The sequence below is a fragment of the Trematomus bernacchii genome, unplaced genomic scaffold (genome assembly GCF_902827165.1).
Source record: "Trematomus bernacchii unplaced genomic scaffold, fTreBer1.1, whole genome shotgun sequence".
NCBI lineage: Eukaryota > Metazoa > Chordata > Actinopteri > Perciformes > Nototheniidae > Trematomus > Trematomus bernacchii.
This window is the reverse complement of record NW_022987342.1, coordinates 4,072,543-4,094,361: the sequence shown is the minus strand read 5'-3', so window position 1 is coordinate 4,094,361 and position 21,819 is coordinate 4,072,543. Positions and strand designations below refer to the sequence as shown.

Below are 21,819 nucleotides of genomic sequence, written 5' to 3'. Positions count from 1 at the left end.
AATTGAAGTTGTCTGAGGTCCTTACCACCAGCTGCTCTTGCAGTAATAAGTAGTTTACCTTTCTTACTGTCCCAAATGTGCACAATGTAGTGACTGCTTTTCGCCTTTTTCTTTACTTAGTTATGTTTTCTGTATTTTTTACATCTGTGTTATGTGTAAGAACGTGTAAAGTTGCTGCCTTCTTGGCCAGGTCAGCATTGTAAATGAGATTTTGTCTCAATGTTTTCATCTGGTTAAATAAAGGTTAAATTAAAATTAAAAAATAAATATTTTTTATACTTCAGATTCCCCCGCGTACCACTAGCGGTACGCGTACCACAGGTTGAGAACCACTGAGATAGAGGGTTCCTGTGGTTAAGGTAATGAACAATAAAAACATCCGAATACAGTTAAATGTTTTAATGTTTGCCATCAGGGAAACAACTTAAAACATTTATTTTAAATATCCAGTTGTTTGGGACAGGAATGTTGTTTGTTTCTGCCAATTCTAATGCTAGCGTTTCTTTGGAGTGAGGCCATAAATCATTAGCTGCTGCTTTTGTTCTACAAGCTTCATCTATACGTCCTTTTTGAGGCCCCGTTTTGCTGCTGCGCTACAGTTTTTACGTCCTTTGCCTCCTATTTTTAAAGTAACCTTAGCAGGGTTGACCTATCAATATTTCTGTCTTTTGCCACTGATCTGTGGATTTTCCACTCTTAACATTAATGGCTGCTCTCGCCATCCCTTTAAGGGCGGTTGAGCATTGGAGGAATGTTACTGAGTACATTTACTATGTGAGTACAATTTTGAGGTACTTCTATCTTCTGCTACTTTTTACTTTTACTATACTACATCTCGGAGGGAAAGATTGCACTTTTTACTCTTGTTACTTGACAGATTTGGATTATTATTACAATGAGGTATTATTCATGTCTTATCATACTGCCCATCTGTATACTTTTACTTTAAGTATATTTTTTAAACTAATACCACTTTTACTCAAGCTAAATGTAGGACTTAACATAGTAATATTGCTACTTTTACCAAAGTAATATATCTTAATAATTAATTGGCCACTGATGTCAATACCTGGTTTGTTCTAGGTTTCCTGGCATGATAGCTTTTCTACAATGATAAATCACCTGTAGTTCTGTAATATTACTTTGAAATACACTTTTTTAATCAAATAGAGTTCAGACTCATTTTTAGCTAAATTTATGACATGGTTTTATATGTTGGCACATCACCAAAATGGATAATAAACATGTTTCACAAACAACTAATAAAATCATCCTTGTGTCAAACTTTTGTGCCAAATTGTTGAATATTCCCTCAAGACAAAAGTCATGTTAACGATTAATAAGACAGATGTAATGTCATAGTGACCTTTTACACCAAATATCCAGCCAGTTAATGGTTGACTCCAAATGGATGTTTGTGCCAAATAAAAAAATACTAACTTCCTGAGATACTGACAGACATTTGTGCAATTTTCAACATAACAAACTAAAACAAGCAAAGACAGTGCTTTTGCGTGGATGAAACCATGCATACACATTCTTCCTTTTATATTCACAATTTGGTGCACCTGATAATGTCAACACTTTGCAGACCCATGACCATTTGCCTCTTTGGTCTTTCTCTGTTTAGCCAGCTTTTTGCAGTAGAGGCTGACGTGGACTGGGTGAATAAAAGTGAGCAGAGACAACACGGTGAGACCCACATTTACCTGAGAGAATGAGAGAAAAGAAATTAGGGAGAGGGGGGTAAAAGAGTCATATACTCGATTACATGACTGCTCAGGTTTACAGTTCAGGTAAAACACAACATAGATGTTAGATAATAGTTGTTAAAAACATGTGAATGCTATAGATCAGACTCTTTAGTGTTGAATTGTGTAAAAAAGTCCATTATACAGTTTCAGTTTTTGTTCATCTTCATTGTCTTGATGACTCACTGGTGCCATCATTAACATAACTCCTCTCCAAACACTAATAATATAAAGACATATCACCTCCCGTGATAAATAAGGGAGTAAAAAGTGAAGCTCGAAGACATTATTTTGTAGGCAGACCTAAAGTCAGCTCCCTCACCAAAGATAAATGAGATTTTCCCAATGGATTTTGGAATATTGCAGAAAATAATGTCTGTGGCGAGCAAACATTTATGATACTTACAAGTTTTGTTAAGCAGGATAATCTCAAATGATTTTAGAAGCATAAATGCAATTGCTAGAAATAAAAAGCTAACGTGAGGCTATATACTATACACTTGTTAGCAACCACTGTTTTTAAGACACATAGAAGCTTCAGACATTCACCATTGCTGTATTTATAGATGTGTTTTTATTCATAGAACAAAACGTGAATATCTTTTCAGCTTGTGTTAACCACCGACCTTGTTTCAGGCATCTTAGCGAAAAATCTTTAAAAATTCTGGGTTTTAGGACTCATTCCTGCACCACTCTAAACTAAATTGTCATGATCTTATTTTTTTGTGTTAAATGTTCCCTTTTTACTTTGAAATGTTTTATCTCTTTTTTTCTTGTCTGTTCGACTTCCTTTCTTTTTGTTTTTCCCACCTGTGTGATAAGATTGTGTTCACCTAGTGCCCATGAGTTTCACGGTTGTCATGTTCCTGTCCTGTTTCCCCTAGTGCCTGCCGCGGTTCTTGCTTTTGTTTCTCGTGCCCATCGGTTTGTACTCTTCTGTTTACATTACATTACATTTAGCTGACGCTTTTATCCAAAGCGACTTACAATAAGTGCATTCGACAAAGAAGATGCAAACTTGAAGAAAACAGAATCATATAAGTACATCAGGTTTCATAGAGCCAAAACATTTCAAATGCTACTCAACTAGCTTTAGATAAGCCAGTCCTTTATTAGTATATAAGTGCTTTGTTAGTAATTTTATTGCTCGAAGTGGAGTCGAAATAGATGAGTTTTTAGTCTGCACCGGAAGGTGTGTAAGCTTTCTGCTCTCCTGATGTCAATGGGGAGCTCATTCCACAATTTTGGAGCCAGGATAGCAAACCGACGTGTTTTGGCTGATGGGAACTTGGGTCCCCCTCGCAGTGCTGGTGCAGCGAGCCGTTTGGCTGATGCAGAGCGGAGTGCACGTGCTGGGGTGTACAGTTTAACCATGTTCTGGATGTAGGAAGGGCCAGATCCATTCACAGCATGGTACGCTAGTACCAGTGTCTTGAAGTGGATTCTAGCAGTTACTGGAAGCCAGTGAAGGGAGCGGAGGTACGGTGTGGTGTGGGAAGATTTAGGAAGGTTGAAGACCAGACGAGCTGCTGCATTCTGGATGAGCTGCAGAGGTCGGATGGCACATGAAGGTAGACCAGCCAGGAGGGAGTTGCAGTAGTCTAGGCGTGAGATGACGAGAGCCTGGACCAGAAGTTGCGTTGCTTTCTGGGTCAGGAGGGGACATATCCTCCTGATGTTGTAAAGAGTGTATCTGCAGCAGCGGGTTGTTGCAGCGATGTTTGCAGTGAAGGACAGGTTGTTATCTAGGGTCACACCCAGATTCCTTGCAGTCTGAGTCGGGGAAACAACAGAGCGGCCGATGTTGATTGTTAGGTCAAGAGTGGGACACTCTTTTCCCGGAAGAAAAAGCAGTTCAGTCTTGTCAAGGTTGAGCTTGAGGTGGTGAGCAGACATCCACTGAGAGATGTCTGCTAGACAAGCAGAGATGCGTGCGACGACCTGGGTTTCAGAACGGGGAAAAGACAGAATTAATTGGGTGTCATCAGCGTAGCAATGGTATGAAAAACCATGCAGGCTAATGACCCGAACGAGTTTGTGTACAGAGAGAAGAGGAGGGGACCAAGGACAGAGCCCTGAGGGACCCCTGTAGTTAATTGACAAGTGTCGGACTCAGACCCTCTCCAAGTTACCCTGTACGTGCGGTCTGTGAGGTATGAGGTGAGGAGGAAAAGTGCAGAGCCTGAAACTCCAAGTTCTTGGAGAGTGCGAAGGAGGATCTGATGGTTCACCGTGTCGAATGCAGCAGACAGGTCCAAAAGGATGATGACAGAGGAGAGGGAGGCTGCTTTAGCAGTGTGCAGTTCCTCAGAGACAGCAAGGAGAGCAGTTTCTGTGGAGTGACCTGCCTTGAAACCATACTGGTGTGGATCAAGAAGGTTGTTCTGATGGAGATAACAGGAGAGTTGTTTAAAGACGCGCGTTCAAGTGTTTTAGACAGGAATGGGAGGAGAGAGAGACAGGCCTGTAGTTTATAACATCGGACGGGTTGAGAGTGGGTTTCTTTAGGAGAGGGTTTACTCTTGCCTCCTTGAGACTGTTTGGAAAGTGACCAGAAGTTAGAGAAGTATTGATGAGATGGGTGAGAAATGGTAGAATATCAGGAGCGATAGTCTGAAGGAGGTTTGAGGGGATAGGGTCCAGAGGACAAGTGGTTGGACAGGCAGAGGTAATGAGGGTAAGAACCTCACTTGGAGAGAGAGGGGGAAAAGAGGTTAGTGTGTGGGTGACCCAGTGGTGGCTAATGGTGAGTCGGAAAAAGAAGAGCGAATATCATCAACCTTTTTTTCAAAGTAGTTAACAAAGTCGCTTGGAAGAAGGGAGGAGGGGCAAGGGGCTCTGAGGGGGTCAAGGAGGGTGGAGAAGATAGAAAATAGTTTTTGGGGGTTGGAATAGGAAGAATGGATCTTATCTTGAAAGAAAGTGCTTTTTGCCTGAGAGATTGAAGATGAGAAAGAGGAGATATTGATGGAGTAGGAGGTTGTCAGGGTGTTTGAATTTCCACCATTTCCGCTCAGCTGCCCGAAGGATGGTTCTATTAGCACGCAGTGCGTCATTTAGCCAGGGAGCAGGAGGGGACTGACGAGCCTGCCGAGATGTGAGAGGAAAGAGAGAGTCCAGAGAGGATGAAAGAGTCGAGAGGAGAGTTTCTGCAGCAGAGTTTGGAGGCAGAAGTTGGAACGAGTCAGACGAAGGGAGGGCTGAGAGCACCGATGAGGCAAGTGTAGAGGGGGAGAGGGAACGAATGTTACGGCGGACAGGTGCAGAATTAGAAGAGATTAGTTTGTTATGTTTGGAAAGGGGTAGAGAGAACTAGAGAATGCAATTCCTGAAGAAATTGCTAGTGGGAATGCTTTATGCTGAAAAGCTGACGCTGAATTGCTATGCTGAAATGTAATGTGTAAGAAGAAAGTGAAGAATTTAGATTGAAATGATACATGAACACTGGGGGCTTGAATGTGTGATGAGAGAAGAAAAGAAAGTAAAAAAGCTTGGAAAAGCAGCAGAATATTTGAACTGCAAACTATTGAACTAACTTGATGGCGAATGATCTGTCGCCATGGCAACGGTATTTGATGACACCCCATAATACGCTTAGATATGTTGATGGCTGCATCGTTACCAAACATGTGAAGTTTTGGGCTGTTTGGAGCATTTTCACTGAAGTTATGAGAAAACCGTGTTTCATGGTGAGCATTGTGTTGCCATGGCAACGGCATTTGAAGAAATCTCAAAACTGTCCCGTAGATGTCTTCCCGGCTGGACTGTTAGCACAAATGTGAAGTTTAAGCACTTTTTGACAATTTTCATAGGAGTTATAGCAATATCGTGTTTTATTGCAAGCGATGCGTTGCCATGGCAACAGCTTTTGAGGAAAACTCACTAATGGCAGGCACATAGACATGTTGAGGGCTGGACCATTAACTGTCATCTGAAGTCTGGTGGTGTTTTGACCATTTTCATATCAGTTACGACAACATCGTGTATTTTGGCGAGGGATGCGTTTCCATGGAAACAGCATATGATGACACCCCATAATTGACATAGAGCTGTTGAGGGCCGGACCATTAACCATTATCTGAAGTCTGGTGCTGTTTTAGGCCATTTGCATAGGTATCACGACAACATCGTGTTTTATGGCGAGGGATGCGTTTCCATGGCAACAGCCTATGGTGAGATCTCAGATTTGGCGTAGAGCTGTTGAGGCATGGACCGGTGATATACAAGCAAAGTTTGGGGGACGATCGGACCGTATCCATTGGAGTTACAGCGACATCGTGTTTTATGGCGAGGGATATTTCCATGGAACCCCATAATTGACATAGAGCTGTTGAGGGCAGGACCATTATGGCGCGTTTCCACTACACGGCCTCGCTCGGCCCCGCTCGGTATGGCTAGGCCTCGTTAGGACTGGCTCACTTTATGGCGCATTTCCATTACAGTTTAGGAACTGGGGTAGTATCTATAGTAACGCAGTGTAGGCGGAGCCGTGACGTCATCTTCAATGAGAACCCCAGAAAAACAACACAGCCGTTAGCTGTTAGCACTCAGAGCTCACAGCTCCTCATATATGTTCAGAAACTAGACAAAAGTTAAACAAGTACAAACCACAGACTGCCTGTGTCATGGCGAATACAGTCGCTGCTTTATTTATGTCTGTATAGGCCGTTGTTGTGAGTGTGGACGGTCGGAGCATATACTGCGTCAGCTTAGCCAATCTCCATTTAGAAAACACGCATTTTAAAAGGTTTTTCGCCTGCCGTCTGTCTGCAGACTTGTCAAAGCATTAATTCATGGTTTTTACTAACCGGTATCAGTATGTTGTTACTTCGGCATCATTTTGAAACGTGTATTACAATTAAATCACGGTCAAATATGTCCATCTTGTTGTAGTTGTAGCCCCCTTGCCAGCCATGCTCTCTCTAGTTTAGCATACTCAGCCTCGTTGTCTCTGGCCCTAGACCCACGATTTTATGAGGCCAGAAAAACTGTGAATTAGGACCCGCCGGCCGGTACTAGGCCAAGTGGAAACGCAACCAAAGACGGGCCGCTGACGTCACAGCCCTCTTAAACCGTGCTCCGCGCTGTAGTGGAAACGCGCCACCCTGAGCCTGTTTTTCAGGTCTCAGGCTCGAAAATGACATTCCCAGAACAAATGACCATATCTTCCCTTCTAAAAGGGTTAAATTAATAATCTTTGTTCTCAAAGTAATGATAAACCTATGAGTTGGATGTAGAAAAGTCAGAATCAATATAGATGTTTTTTATTTTAAAGAAAATTCAGATTGAACATAGTAAATAACTGTAAATTATAGTGTCCGTCCAAAAATTATTTTTTACTTATAGTGAAAACTACCCTTGGATGATGGGTTCGTAGACTAAAAGCTTTAGGAATCCAAAGTACAACATATAATAAGTACCCTGCATCAAGATTGATGCAAAACAAGTGAAATTTGACCTTTTTAGAGAGATTTAGCAAAATAAACCCACTTCTGGGGTCATTTGGGTGGATTTTCCATATCTCTGGCCCCCCTTGGTCGATTTTGATGAATGAAATCTCTTTATAACCGGAAGCTGCATACACTCTGTTGGCTACCATTAGCAGCTAACTTTTTTCTCCGATTTTTACATAAAAATGGAATTATGGATTATAAATAATTTTTTCAAAGCGACAGATACATTATTAACCTATGGATCAACCGATTCAGCCGCGTTTTTTCTCGTTTTAATGCCATTGAACACGTCTTTTGATCAGATTGACAGCTACGGTGAGACGATCTCCCGTAAAAGCTCCGTAAAGGTACGTGTTGTGATGTCTGTGTTTGCTTCCCCTGTCGCGAGTTCGGATCGCTCAGTGATGATACTATACCTATATAATCTGTGGAGTCTCAGCTTTAATCGGATATATTGTATGTGCAGTTACGATAAGTAATAAGGGTATCTTTATCTTGAGTTCTGTGCCAAGTGCGTTAGCATTTTTTTGCTTAGTGCTAATTCAGAGGCTTGGTATTACCCTTGTGTTTTGTTTTGGTAAAAATTGTTCATATCTTCAGTTAGCTGAGATTCTTCCCGTTAATCTGGTGCTACACATTAATAGTTTCATAAATGTTAAGAAGCCCTGAGACACAGTCTCGAAAAAAAACGGTGGGTGCTGTGGGAACCAACACACGGGCATCGGTCACGAGGACGTCGCACACTAACATACGTGGACGTACTCAAGAATGACGCAGGAGCACAAAGTACCAATGAACTGGCCAGATGTATGGAGAACCGGGATGACTGGAAGCGACGATGGAGGGCTCGTCTGAGGACGACCTAGAGAGAGAGTGGGGGGGTCCACTGGGGGGACCGTCGTCCTTAAGAGGTTAACCATTATCTGAAGTCTGCTGCTCTGAGCATGTCAGTTGGAGTTATGACATCATCGTGTTCCATGACACAGGTGTTTATATTTGAGCTAACGATGTGTCCAGAGATCAAATGTTTCCATGGCATTTTGTTTAATTATTTTGCTTAATTTATTTTTATTTTTCAAGCTACGAGATGTTTTCCTACGTTTGTCATGAACAATTATGTCTCAGGAATGTAGGGTTTGGGAATTATGGCAGGTTTAAAAGAAAATATGAAGGCAAAATGAAATCTGTCCTCCACTCTAGCTGTGACATCACGCACTCTAAAATCTGAAGAAGGCCTCTTTACCAAGGTCTGAACAATGTTTAATATCTCTAAAAGTATGAATCAGATTTAAAAGTTGTGTTACACGAATAATGTCAGAAAGATGTGTAACATTTTTAAGTTGGAATGAGGTTTCTGAGTGAAAGTATGAAGGAGCAGTTAGCAGTTGAAGGAGCAGTTAGCAGTTGAAGTTGCATGAAGATTGTTGAAGTCTGAAGAGTTCTCCATTGACTTCCATGTTAAAAATGTGATGAATTATAGGATGTATCTCTGGAATTATGAAAGTTATGAATAAGAAAAGTAATAGCCATCGATTCCCGACCGAGCTGAACGTTTTGATGTTTGAACGTAGTTTCTGCGATATGGAATGTGGGAGAAGAAGAGGCGCAAAATAACCCGGCGGAATAATAAAGAATTTCGTGCGTAGCATAACAGATAGTTATGAAAAAGTGATCCGAGGTGTGGAGCGGGTTTACAGAGAGGTTAGAAGTAGTGCAGTTCCTTGAGAATATGAGATCAAGGACATTGCCAGCTTTATGAGTTGGTGGGGATGGAGACAGTATGAAAGCAAAGGCGGTTAAAAGAGATGTTGGTTCAGATATCTTCCCCGTCTGGAGGTTGAAGTCTCCGAGAAGTACAGTGGGAGGGCCAGTTTCAGGGATGTGTGAGAGGAGATTATCTAATTCCTCCAAGAAGTCTCCGAAGGCGCCTGGTGGACGGTAGAGAACAACAATGGTTAATTGTATAGGATGGGTTACTGTGACGGCATGGAATTCAAAGGTGGAAGGAGTGAAGTTAGGTAGTTGGTAGAGGGAAAAGCACTAGCGATACTTAGCTCAGTCCAAGTAGGATTTGCCTCCTCTTTGCCTCTCTCGTGACTCCCGCAGGACTCTATTGTCTTTGTCAGCCGGACACTGAAGCTGACGCTCCAGGAAAATGCTGCCTAAAATGGACACCAGTCCTGATTGCTGAGTTGTCACAGCTGTGGGGCCACGCCCCTTCAATTAGTTAACTCTCTGCAGCTGATGGGCACCAGTAGAAACTGTGTCACTTCACACAATCAGTTGAGCCTCCAGGCCTTTTGTCATGCACTTTACTTTTTAGTTTTGTAGTTTTGTTTCACGTTATCTGGTTCCGCTGTTTTTCATCACGTATATTTTATTAAAAGCTCACTTTTTGTTATACCTGCTTCCCTCTTTTACTGCTTTCGGGTCCAACTTCTTGATAAAGCCCTGACACTAAATGCAATTATTGTAAATGCCCAAGGGCAGCACATCTCAAATGGAGGTTCTAGTACTCCCTAGGGATGCTTTGGAGTAGTGCAGGGGGTATGTAACATTGCTTTAAAATGTTGATTTAAAAAATGTCATGCTTAAGCCAATAACAATAATACTTGAAACAAATTATAATATTTTTGTTTATAATGCATTCCTATTGGACACTACCCACAGTTGCAGAGTAGAGAATACTGTTTATCCTTAATATGATTTTGACACTTTATTTGATAAGAAATCTTTTGAATCATTTACATTTCGCTAGGTGTAAACATCTTACTGTGGTCTTTCAGACTTAAATCCCATTTATTTTGTACTTTACTGGGACTATCAGTAAGGCTAATCACAGTGTCACAAACCCTCTGAACACTTACATAGAGCGGATCACCCTGCAGCTGGTGTTTGATGACATATTGAATTGGAAACTGGAGAAACAGCACCACAGATGATAATGTCATCACCAACCCTGACAGCTTCCCAAAATGTTGCATTGGGAAGCTGTATGAGAGAGGAGACAATAACAGAAGATGGAGATCAACGTCAGATAAGAAGGACTTTTTCGAATGAATGTGGATTTTGGAATTGAGGAGGATGTGGGAACGTACGCAGTGCTGATAAAGGCTTGGTGTCCTGCGTAAAAGAAGGCGCTGTTGACAACCTGCAGGATGAAGGTGAGGTACTGCAGGGGGAGGACAGGACAGGTGAAACACACACAGAAGAGGAAACACTGCACGGAGTTCAGGGAGAGGGAGAGAGGGAGGGAACTCAGGTCTGCTTCTCGCTTTGTCTCTCCTGAAAAACAGATAGAAGACGATGATGGATAACGGATCGATGAGGTCTGTGAAGGAAGAACCAATAGCAAGACGAGGCAGGCAAATGTGAAACGTGTCAGAAGTCTCTATTAAAAAGTCACGTGATCGCACACTTAAATCACTGATCACTGAGTGTAAACCACATACACATGCATATCTAGAAGTAAAATAAACTGCTCAACATTTTAAATTGGACTTCTTGTTTCTGAACCTCTCAAACACACCAATCAGGGACATATTGCCCCAACATTTAGTCAGAAAAAAGCTTTCTCCACAGTTGTTTTTATGAAAAATGTGACTTACCTTGAGTTAAAGGCTTGTGAGGCTTGTGCTTGTGTCTGTCCATGATGAGGCCGTTCAAGGGTGAAAGCAGCACTGCGCAAAGCTGGGTAATGGCAAAGACATTGGTGTAGTGACTCACTGAAGGGGTGGAAGGAAAGAGAACACTTAGCTTTGAGGAGGAAAGAATAAAAAGGGTAACGGTGCTTTAATAATTATGTTGTGTTTTATACAGCATCAGCTAAGTAATAGGCTATGTCTATATTACTTATGTTTGTTGTTTAAAAGCAATCTGTTTTCCTTTTAAATCATCCTTGGCTAACCAAGCTCCAACATCCAAGACGTATGAGAATATATTTTTAAATTCCCATTAACACTCAAACACACAAAGGGAGGTCAAAGAAAGGAAAGTTAAATGAAGAAAATAGTTCAAAATCGATGCAGCAGAAATTGCAATACCTACAATGAAACCACCCCCTGGCAACAGCTCAGTGGGATATTCAGATGTGTTATGCTGGTAGAAGCTAATATAACCTAGATCAGTGGTTCTCAACTGGTGGGTCGCGACCCAAAAGTGGGTCGCGGACCCGTTTCGAGTGGGGGTATGAGTGAAGAAAAAAGAAAAGAAAAAAAAGCTTTAATTCTTTAGTTTTTGTTTTGTTTTTCAAACTTTTATTTTGAAGGCCCGTGAAAAACAAACAATGGCAGAAAATATTATTAATATGTCGGGTAGTAATAGATGTATTTATTTTCTTCTCAGAGTGTAGAATGCGTAGTTTATATGTTAGTATTTCTAAAAATGTCCAAGTGAAAACTACCCTTGGATGATGGTAAGGTAGACTAAAAGCTTTAGGAATCCAAAGTACAACATATAATAAGTACCCTGTATCAAGATTGATGCAAAACAAGTGATATTTGACCTTTTTAGAGAGGTTTAGCAAAAGAAACTCCACCTCTGAGGTGATTTGGGTGTAAATGGGGGTTTTACCGTTTCTCTGGAACCCATTGGTCGATTTTGGTGATTGACATCTCTTTCTGACCGTTAGAGCCAATAGAATCGAAGGGGAATTTCCCCACACACACACATGGTAAAAAAAAAGGTGGGGGGCTTCGCGCATGCAGTTTTTGCATCAGAGGGAACCTATCTGACATCTGGAAACGGAAAAGCAGGTTTATTGCTTATGGATTATCAGAAATCATTTCAAAGGGACACAGACACATTGGATTAACCTATGGTTTAACTTCAGCAGCGTTTTTATCGTTTTAATGCCATTGAAGACCACTTTTGACCAGACTACGACACAGGTAAGCCATGTTAGCGTTTTTAGCTACCTAGCGCCACATGTTTTGATGTCTGTTTTTGTTTATAAAGTCGCAAGTTCGTATCATAGAGTGATAATGTATGGACCCATCGATTCTGTGTAATCTCACGATCAGATTGATGTGTTGGATGTGCAGAAAAGATAAATAATAAGGTTTTATGAGTGAATTTCGGTGTAGTAATCTGTTAGCATTTTTCGCTCGTTGCTAATTCAGAGGCTCAGCGTTAGCATTGTGGTTTTTAAAAAAAAAAAAAAAAAAAAAGATCAGTTAGATGAGTTTCTTCCCGTTACATGGATATAAAACATTCATAGTTTATTAAATGAACATGCCCTCAGACACTGTTTCCTGCAAGATGTTGCGGGAGGGCCCCGGTACCGGGGTCTCTCGGGCTTAACAGGTTAAACCTTTTTAAAAGCATACTTTGGTTCTGTGAAGGGATATAAGGGATATATGCACTGTACTTCACTTTAATTAATACTGTATGTTGAAAAGCGTATATATATGACAGCGCGATTTATTTACAAAGTAAAAAGTGGGTCCCGAGGCCTGACCAGTTGAGAACCACTGATCTAGATCCTCTACCCTCAAACAGAAATGAAAATCAAGCTAGAGCTCTGGTAAGATTTCTCTTTCTAACTAACCAACTCCATTCTAAAAATGTGTGGCCTTTAGGCTCATTGCTAACGCTGCTGACTCAAGTGACATCACATCAGAGCAAACATTAGCACCTGCTCAGCACCAAACAGGAGACACGATTCTGTAAGCCTCTTATTTCCAGGGGAGCTGGTGGAGACCAAAAACAGAGCTAAAAGCAAAGTGAATACAGGACTTGCATTTGCCAGTCATAGGCAGCTACAATTAAATGATGTTGTTCTGCAACTTTGGGATGTGTCAATACATTATTCTGCTGCTCCAATGGTCAAAAATAGTCACCGCAGGTTTAATTCTAGATTATGTTAAAGAAAGAATTGAAAAAAACGTAATAACACAGGGCGGCACGTGCTGGTTTACAATAATGTAGATATAATAAAATGCGATGCAATTTGTATCTATTGAGTGCCTTATAATCTATATCAGGACAAGTCGAAGTGTATTATGACAATCATACCATGGCTACTTTCCAAAGAAAAAAAAAACAAGGCTTATTTTATTGTCATTCATTAAAAAAGTTTCTGCCATGGTTGCATTCATTTCAAAGGTGAGAGTTGTAGCCTTAATCACGTTGCCATGGTATCAACTGCTATAGCAGTTTACTTTACCCCATGCACTAATTTAGAGCAGTGGCTAACCTGTTTACTTGGGTTACTTTTGAAGTTTCCCATTTTATGATTAATTGACATCTACTACCCAGAAAGAGTAGAACATATTCCAATGGCATGGAATAAATGTAACTGTAGCGATGAGTGTAATAAACATTCACACTGCAACATCTTCATGACGAAAGTACAACATTTGGAATGGATGTCTTGTGTCCTTGGTCTCCTGCTTTTTAATTTAAACATGGAGCAAGTGACACACAGCAAAATGGTCATAGAAATTGAATAATGTGATACTTCCTCACCCAAGGTTTGGTCATTATTGGCCAGCCGTGTGAGCATGGGGTTGACGAGGGACAGGTAGAGGAACTGACACAGGAGGCTGGTGACCACCCACAGCAGGTGCCACAGGAAGAGCCAGGACATCACACAGCTACGGAAACTAACTGGATGTAAGGAAATGGAAGAATTAAATAAAAAAACGTTATACTTCTGGAGGAAAACTTTAAATGTGGTTATTCTTGAACTAATATGTCATTATCATTTAAGGTCTTGAGAGTTACTTTGTAATGAAACATTGCTGTGTATTTCATCCTTCACTGTCTTGTCTCCTAATCCTCTTGAGCTAGAGTTTACCTATAATTCCCAGAATTACTTTAGATTATTTTTGCCCAATTGATGTCACAGTCATTTAAATGCTCAAACTACGGACATACGTTTATTTAAAGTCAATGTGTTGACTTTTTTGTCACTGTGGGACACAAATCTGACGTCCTCTTCCCATTGCTCGTCATAATTAGGGGAGAGTGGGTTAAGATGAGCCAGTTGGTAACCCACCCTCTTTATCTAGGGAACTGTGCACATTTGTTGTCCTGTGACCATACATTCAGGAAGCAACCATCATTTCTATTTGGCTGTGATGGAGAGAAGCGGTAAATATGTTTTTTTCACACAAAAAATTGATTTGCTTGTCAAAGTAAACAAACATAATTACTGTTATGTTAGCAAATATATCAAAATGTAAACATGTTGGTTATTTAGCAAGGCATAAAACCATGTGAATCATTAGTGGCATGAATGACTTAGTTAGACAGCTTTTTTCACCCAAAAAGTGGCTGTGGGGCAAAGTGAGACAATTGCCGGGGGCTAAATTGAGCCAGTGGTTCAGCCCCATGAGGCAGTTTAAAATGGTATTTCAATAGTTAAACAACTGATTTAAAAAAAATGTTTTAAACATTGTGGAAACAATGAAGGAAAGCTAAGGTGAATTGGTCTTATGAAGATACATATACAGTATCTTGATAGAATAAATTATATTCGTTTAGGTCTAGATTGTTCAGTAATTTTAAGCCACTATCTTTCCTGCTGTATGCCTAAAACAACATCCATGGGAAGGGCTACAGCCTTCAATAAAACTACAGTGGAGGATTTTATTTGACAATGTGGTTAAAGTGATAGACAGATGAGAGAATAACTGGCACATGTGTTTAACTACCAGCTACATTTACAAGGATATCTTTTGATGGCTGTTAAGTTCATTCTGACTCTGATCTGGCTCCTTTATGTTTGTTTTACAGGCATTCATTTCCTCCAATCCTGATTTATAATTTTGACAAAGCAGGTGTCACTATAGTGCAGACTCCAAAGCAGGTACTGGCAAAGAAATTATTATATATTTGTTTAACTTATGCTCAGGTTTAAACTTGAAAGACAATTGGTCAATTTACTCCCAGATGGCTCAATTGACCACTTAATGCGAATCAACTTACCCCTTAGATGGGGCAAGTTAGGCCATAAGACCACAAGTCATATTTTCATTGCCCTTTGTGACAGATGCATTATCTTCACTTTGATTGACAGAAGACATCCTGAAATAAAGGTTGTTGTTGTCATTAATCTTCTATCTAATATTTATAGAGGACAATATAAGTACAAATTGGCTCATCTAACCCCACTCTACCCTACTGTTAACCCTAACCCTACTTACCAATACATTATAACAGCCAACCTAGCCAATTAGAGGGGGGGGGGGGGGGGGGGGGGGGGGGGGGGGGAGGGACAGAAATGTATTCTACAGATGAAAACTGATAACCATTTAATTGGCTGATAACTGTCAAAAAAGGTGGGAACAAGGTTTGTTGACGATACCTTCCTCTTGCTTGGGCTCAACCAGTGGCTTTTTGAGTAGATGCAAAGCAGATGTCTCAGCCTCTGCTGTCTTATCATCTTTATTCCTCTTCACATCTAATTCCTGGTCCTCCTTGTCATTCTCTTTCTCCTCTCTTCTTTCTCTTCTTGTGCTGGGGCAGCTGAACCTGTCAGAGCAAAGGAAGTGGGTAATAAACAATTCAAATATCGCAACTAAATTCATCTGGATGGTGTTGTTTGAACTACCCGTAAGTGTATGTGTCCGGCAGGGGGTAGGGGATATGTCCTTTGGGCATTAATAAGAAAGTACGTAGGAGTTGGAATATGCTACACAAGGTGAGGAAGAAAAAACACGAATGAAGAGACACTCCTTTTTCATGTAGCAGCTGTAGATAGAAAGACAAAAAAGAGAAAATACACACTTCGCATTTGGTTCTTGCATTGAAGAGCACAATACAATGTTATTGAATTAGATTCCATTACCTTTATGATGAGAAAGACGGCAGCAGAGGAGTCATAGGCCCCGTTGTAGACGTTGATGATGGTGGAGCGATAGGTGTCAAACAGGTTCGCCACCTTAACAGATACATTACATTTTATAACAGCAGATATCTGGTTCTTTGTCCTCCTAACACAGCAACATACTAACCATACCATGACAATATCACGTTTTTATGGCAGGTCGTAACAAACCTGGACATTGGTGATGTAAAGGGTTGTTCCAGCAATAACCAGACATGCAGTCGCAGGATACAGCAACACCGACGTCTCTGAAGGAGAGACAGAGCAAAGAGTTATACAGTGTACAGTAACTGCTCCTAAACTACAATGTGCAAAAACAACCTACCTGCCCTTGACAGTGTGATGAGTAGAGTGCCGGTGGTGTAAAAACATCTGCAGTAAGATAATGAATCTAATTATCAAATTCAACTAGTTTGGGTCACATTTTTGGTATTAAAATTGACTACTTCAATCCTCTTGTTGTAAATTCAAAGGTCAAATCTAACCAGTAGTTAAGTGAATAGTTTGGCTGTTTTGAAGTGGCGTTGTAGGACATATTTATTCCGTAGTCATTGTATCACCTACAGTATATGGTGGTCTTCTTGGAGAAGAAGACAAATAAGAAGAGATGGGGATTCCAAACTAACTCTTTGAAAAAAAACAAAGCCAATCGATAGCGCCAACAAACTAACCAATGGAGGCAGCGTCAGACCAGCAACTCCTGTGTTCTGCAAGGTGAATTGACTGGTTTTGTCAAAGGAATCTTTTAAGAGAGCATAAGTAAGGGACGCAGTTCTTCATTCAAGTATGTTAAGAATGTCCTACAGCAAGATTAAGAGATGGAAATGTTCTGAATATTCCATACACTTAAACTGATGTTGAAAATGTTAAAGGGGAACTATCATGCAAAATGCACTTTTGTACGTCTTTTATACATGAATATGTGTCCCCGGTGTTCCAGGGAACTCACCAAGTGTCAGAAAACACAACCCTCTCTATTTTCCTCCATACCCAAATCTCTAAAAAAGGGGCTGCAACGGATCTGATAAAAACTGATCCAGATTTGAACATGTTACTGACGTCAGGACGGTGGCGCTACGGCTATTGGGCCAACTCTCCACCTATCAGGGGAATGTGGGATTGGGCCACGGCCGGCCATTGCCGCTCGAAAGCGCTGGAGACGCTGTAGTACATATGCCAGGCCTGTAAATGGCGCTGTAGTCTGCCACAAAAGCAGCGAAGAAGACTTCCCGCCCATAGTTACCATGGTTACCCTTCTGTTTATTCTCCGCTGTGGCTTTTTTTCTCCCTCCCCGAGGCAAGCGTTTGCTCCCGCTGCTTTAATTCAATGCAATCCCTCCCCGTCGAGGCAAGCACTGTAATTCTCTCCGGTTAGTCCACCAGCAGATGACAAACACCCACCTCTCCGCCTCTTCCAAGGAACGAGGGGACCGTGCGGCAGAGTTTCAGTTTCAGTTTCTTTCACCGCTCAAGATGTCCGTTAAAGTTTAAATCTTCCGGACAAAATTTGAAAAGTGCCGGTCAAAGGTCTTCTTTGTTATTTATTGAGCTTTAAAACAAATGAATAACGACTCTATAGGCCTATAATAATATAATAAAACACGGAGGACAGAGATCTTTTTTTCTCCCCCTCTTGACTTGATCAGAGCACGGCTCCCCTCTCCTGCAGGGGGGCGTGGTCAGCTGCAGCTCACAGAATCAGCCCTGTAGAGAGCAAACAGCACATAGAGCGAAATGAGGCATGGCTAAAATGCATGATCTGTTTGGTATTTTGAAAACAGAAACGTATAAATATACCTTATATAGGTATGGCCCTACAATATATCATTTAAATATAGCATGATAGGTCCACTTTAAGTTGGGCCTTTTTTTAGTGCTCAGCTTCTGTACCGTAACTCCGTTCTGCTTCTCTAATCAGGGGGAGTACCATCCGCCATTTACTGCAGGTAATACTGACTATGGATAAGTATCTCACACAACCCCACTTAAAAACATCTGAACCATCCCTTTAAAATAATTTACAGGGTGAGCATCATATATGCTAACTGTGATGAAATGATTGGAGCAAAGAACCGGAACACAAGGAGCAAACATGGGAGAGCTTCAAACTGTTTTCAGACACTGAAGATTTATTGGAAGTTACGACAGGAGAATGGACATAGACATATGCTGAGTCCCCGTATCGACACAGCCTCTGCCCAACCAACTCTGATTTGTTCTTATTGACTCCTCAATAGTTAACCTATTATTCCAAACAGAATAATCGCCATCCCATGACCATTTGAAGCAAGCTCTGTTAGCATGGACTGCTCTCTAACACTAACTTATGATGACATACTGGACCAAATGGTTTGGCTAATTTGCTGCTAATACACAATATGTCTGCGCTTTGGATGAGCAACACTGTCATGAATATACTGTATATCATTTCATGGAAACCCTTTATGGAAACAAAGAATCAAATAACAAATTCAAACTCACTTGAGCATTTTTATTTTGTGCTACTTTATACTTGTATTCCGTTACATATAGGAGGCAAATGTTGTACTTTTACTCGTCTACATTTATTTTTGTAGCTTTATTTTCTTGCTAATTAGCAGATTCAGGTTATTATTGCAAAATATAAATCAATTAAATGATAAATGGTAAAATTGCCTTTACCAAGTTGAACACTGAAGTGATTTACACAAAAATGTATCAATAATTATAATTTAGTGCTTCTACAGGTTTTAAGAGGAAATATTAGTATGTTGTGCCTCTACTCTGACATGTTTAAATGCTTTAATGTTAGAAAAGGTCTTTATTTTTCTCATACTTCCTGTGCTGCGGCACCTCTTTTCACCCTCTGTCTGAAACCAGAGCCCAGACTGCTCTGATTGGTTAGCTGACTCTGTTGTGATTGGTCAACCGCTTAGAGATGTGTCAGAAACATCCCGCCCCTTAGTCTATCGATTACAATATGTTGGAGCGAGAATTTTGGGATTGTAGCCTTCGCAGACCATTTACATGCACAAAAGCCTTTATAACACTACAGGAAAGGGAAAACCCCAAAAGCATAAAAGGGACATTTTAGGAATAACTTCAGTAGCCTGTATTGTCAGGTGGGTAATTTCAACATATTACATAGGAAAGTTGAAAATTTGACCGAGGGGAAAATCATTGCTGAGGTTTTTGAATAGTCTCCATATTGTGTAATGTTTAGATGATATTGAGCTAAGCAACATAGCGACATCCTGGTGACATTGATACACTGACCTTTCCGGGGGGGCTGTCTGGATGCCAGTGAGAGTGATGGTGGTTGGGGCTTCAGGGGTGATAAAATGTTGTGTATTTTTCAATTTGTGGAAAGCTCATTTTAGCTAGCTAGGCTGCAATCTCCAACAGCTCAGAACTGGAAATGTGCACAAACATTTACTTTGCCAATGTATGCATGCAATATAGTAATCAGGGATGTACATATTTAATAATAATAACAATAATAATAGCTTGGATTTATATAGCGCTTTTCATGAGCCAAGGTAGCTATTTCATGAGACCCAAGGTCGCTATTTGCAGTTCTTCTTTCCTTCGACAGCTCCTAAAGTCATGAACTTTTACTAACCAAACATCAACAAAAAGAAGAATAAAATACAGTTTGTTTCCTGACATGCTCACACAGCTATTAGCCTTGCCACTGTGGTTCCACAACGGTCGAAGACATATCCAATGGGGAGGCGTGTTAATGTGTTGGCGATGGTAGCCACAGACATGACCCAAGAAAGGTGCTCATCCTGGCCTCTGCAATCTGGAAGAAAGAAAGAAACATACAAGAATAATAGGCCACAATGGAAAGAGTTCAACATTTTGGTTCGATACTGTATGTCTGGTTAATCAGGTTCTACGTACTGTCACAGTTCGTAAATCTTACAACAAATTATTGTATTCCTGCGAATGTTCAGCAACACGAGCTAACAGTGCACCTGCCAGCTCTGCAGCTCAGAATCTGGTTAGGCAACCAAACGACTTTAGGTTTTACTGTTAGGTTTCGTAAAAGATCATATTTGTAGTAAAATAAGTATGTTCTATAAAACAGTACGTTTGAAATACACTACTGTAGTGTAGTTTTAGACAACAAAACGACTTAGTTCAGGTTCTAGGTTTAGGAAAAGATCGTATTTCCATTAAAATTTAATTAGTTAAGTTTAGACAACAAAACTAATTGGTTAATTTTTGGGAAAATATTGTATTTGGGTTAAAAAAACTACGTATAAAAAGACTTGTTAAGTACGGGAGTTATGTAACAAATACGTTAACCATATACTGTATCACTGTATACAGTAACTCATTGTGTTCCTTGGTGAAACGTCTTTGTATTTTGACCCATCATGAACTCCTCTCTACATGGACTTTGTGGCTCTCTTTACAACTTTAATTGTCTTGGGTCACAGTGCAAAGTGCAATACTCGCTCCAATAAAATTAATAACAGTGTGTGAACAGCCTGGTTGTAATTGTGCCCTTTTTAGGTCTAGAAACGTATGCCATTAAGTGTTGACATGTAGTGGAGAGGCAGAGTAGGACAATTAGGCACATGAACTGATAGAGCAGTTTTTTGTTTACCCACAATACATGTATATTATGTTCATATACCTATAGACACATCTTGGTCCTCCGCTCTGGTGGTGTTGGTGCAGTATCCAGCAAAGTATCCATCAATCTTCAACACGAACACTAAAGAAGCCCAGCCAAAGGTAATCCCTGTGAAGAACAAACTCTCCAAGAGTCCAGACAGCACTGTCAAACAGTAGTGCAACTGGACTCGTCCTCCCTGGCATTCGAACATGCTGTCAAACACTGCTGCTTCTGTCTGAGCCGCGGAGTCAGGGTGAAGACGTCAACAGGGTTGTGAAACTGTCACAGTAACGTTAAAAAGGTCAGCGTGACACAGCTCAACTAATGCAGTTATCCTTGTATTTATTGTAGCAAGAATGGGGTCTACTCCCACACACACACCCACACCCTAACAAAAAGATACAATTATTCATTGCCCATACCTCTGTCTCTGCACCTCAGCCTGAGAACATCTCCTTGCTTACTCTGAACACAAATTGGCTGCTCTCCTTTTAAAGCCTCAGTCAAGGCTTTGGGGTTGGGCTTGTTCAGATAAGGTTGGAATATCACTTGCTTAGTGTTGAAAGTAGAAAATTGCTTGGAAAAGACAGCCACTGCAATCATTTTGGAAAAGATTGGTCACTTATAATAAAGCAGTAACACTTTATCTCTGGAGAGATGTTTTAATAAGAAAAGTGCACAAACCTTTTAGCCAAAAGTCAAAACTGGGGGTCCCTGGTGATGAGGTGGAAAACGCTGGATGTGCTAAACTCATCTTTCGTTGGTGGCTCTGCATTACCACAGTATTTAATTAGTTAAGTTTAGACAACAAAACGAATTGGTTCATTTTTGGGAAAATATTGTATTTGGGTTAAAAAACTGGGTTAAGTACGGGAGTTATGTAACAAATAAGTTAACTGTATACTGTATCACTGTATAAAGTAACTCATTGTGTTCCTTGGTGAAACGTCTTTGTATTTTGACCCATCATGAACTCCTCCCTACATGGACTTTGTGGCTCTCTTTACAACTTTAATTGTCTTGGGTCACAATAACCTGGGTTACATAAGAGATAGAGTGCAATACTCGCTCCAATAAAATTAACAAACCTATATACTTTCTGATGTGACCATGGTTTAGATTATTTTTGTTTTGTTCGCGCTTGTTATAAACCTTGTGTAAGCATTTCATTCA

General features: G+C 40.6%; 1 protein-coding gene across 1 annotated transcript; it reads right to left on the bottom strand.

The window, feature by feature from the left end:
• Positions 1–1,178: 1,178 nt before the first annotated feature.
• LOC117481971 (solute carrier family 43 member 3-like) lies at positions 1,179–21,127 on the bottom strand. The gene is made up of 13 exons (XM_034129919.1): positions 21,069–21,127; positions 20,665–20,925; positions 19,692–19,821; positions 16,363–16,409; positions 16,209–16,285; positions 15,999–16,091; positions 15,762–15,901; positions 15,516–15,682; positions 13,673–13,813; positions 10,813–10,929; positions 10,303–10,489; positions 10,072–10,195; positions 1,179–1,709 (listed from the first exon to the last, which is right to left on the bottom strand). Exons 2-13 carry the CDS (start codon positions 20,855–20,857, stop codon positions 1,578–1,580), a joined length of 1,548 nt encoding a protein of 515 aa, XP_033985810.1. The 5' UTR covers positions 20,858–20,925; positions 21,069–21,127; the 3' UTR covers positions 1,179–1,577.
• Positions 21,128–21,819: the final 692 nt, after the last annotated feature.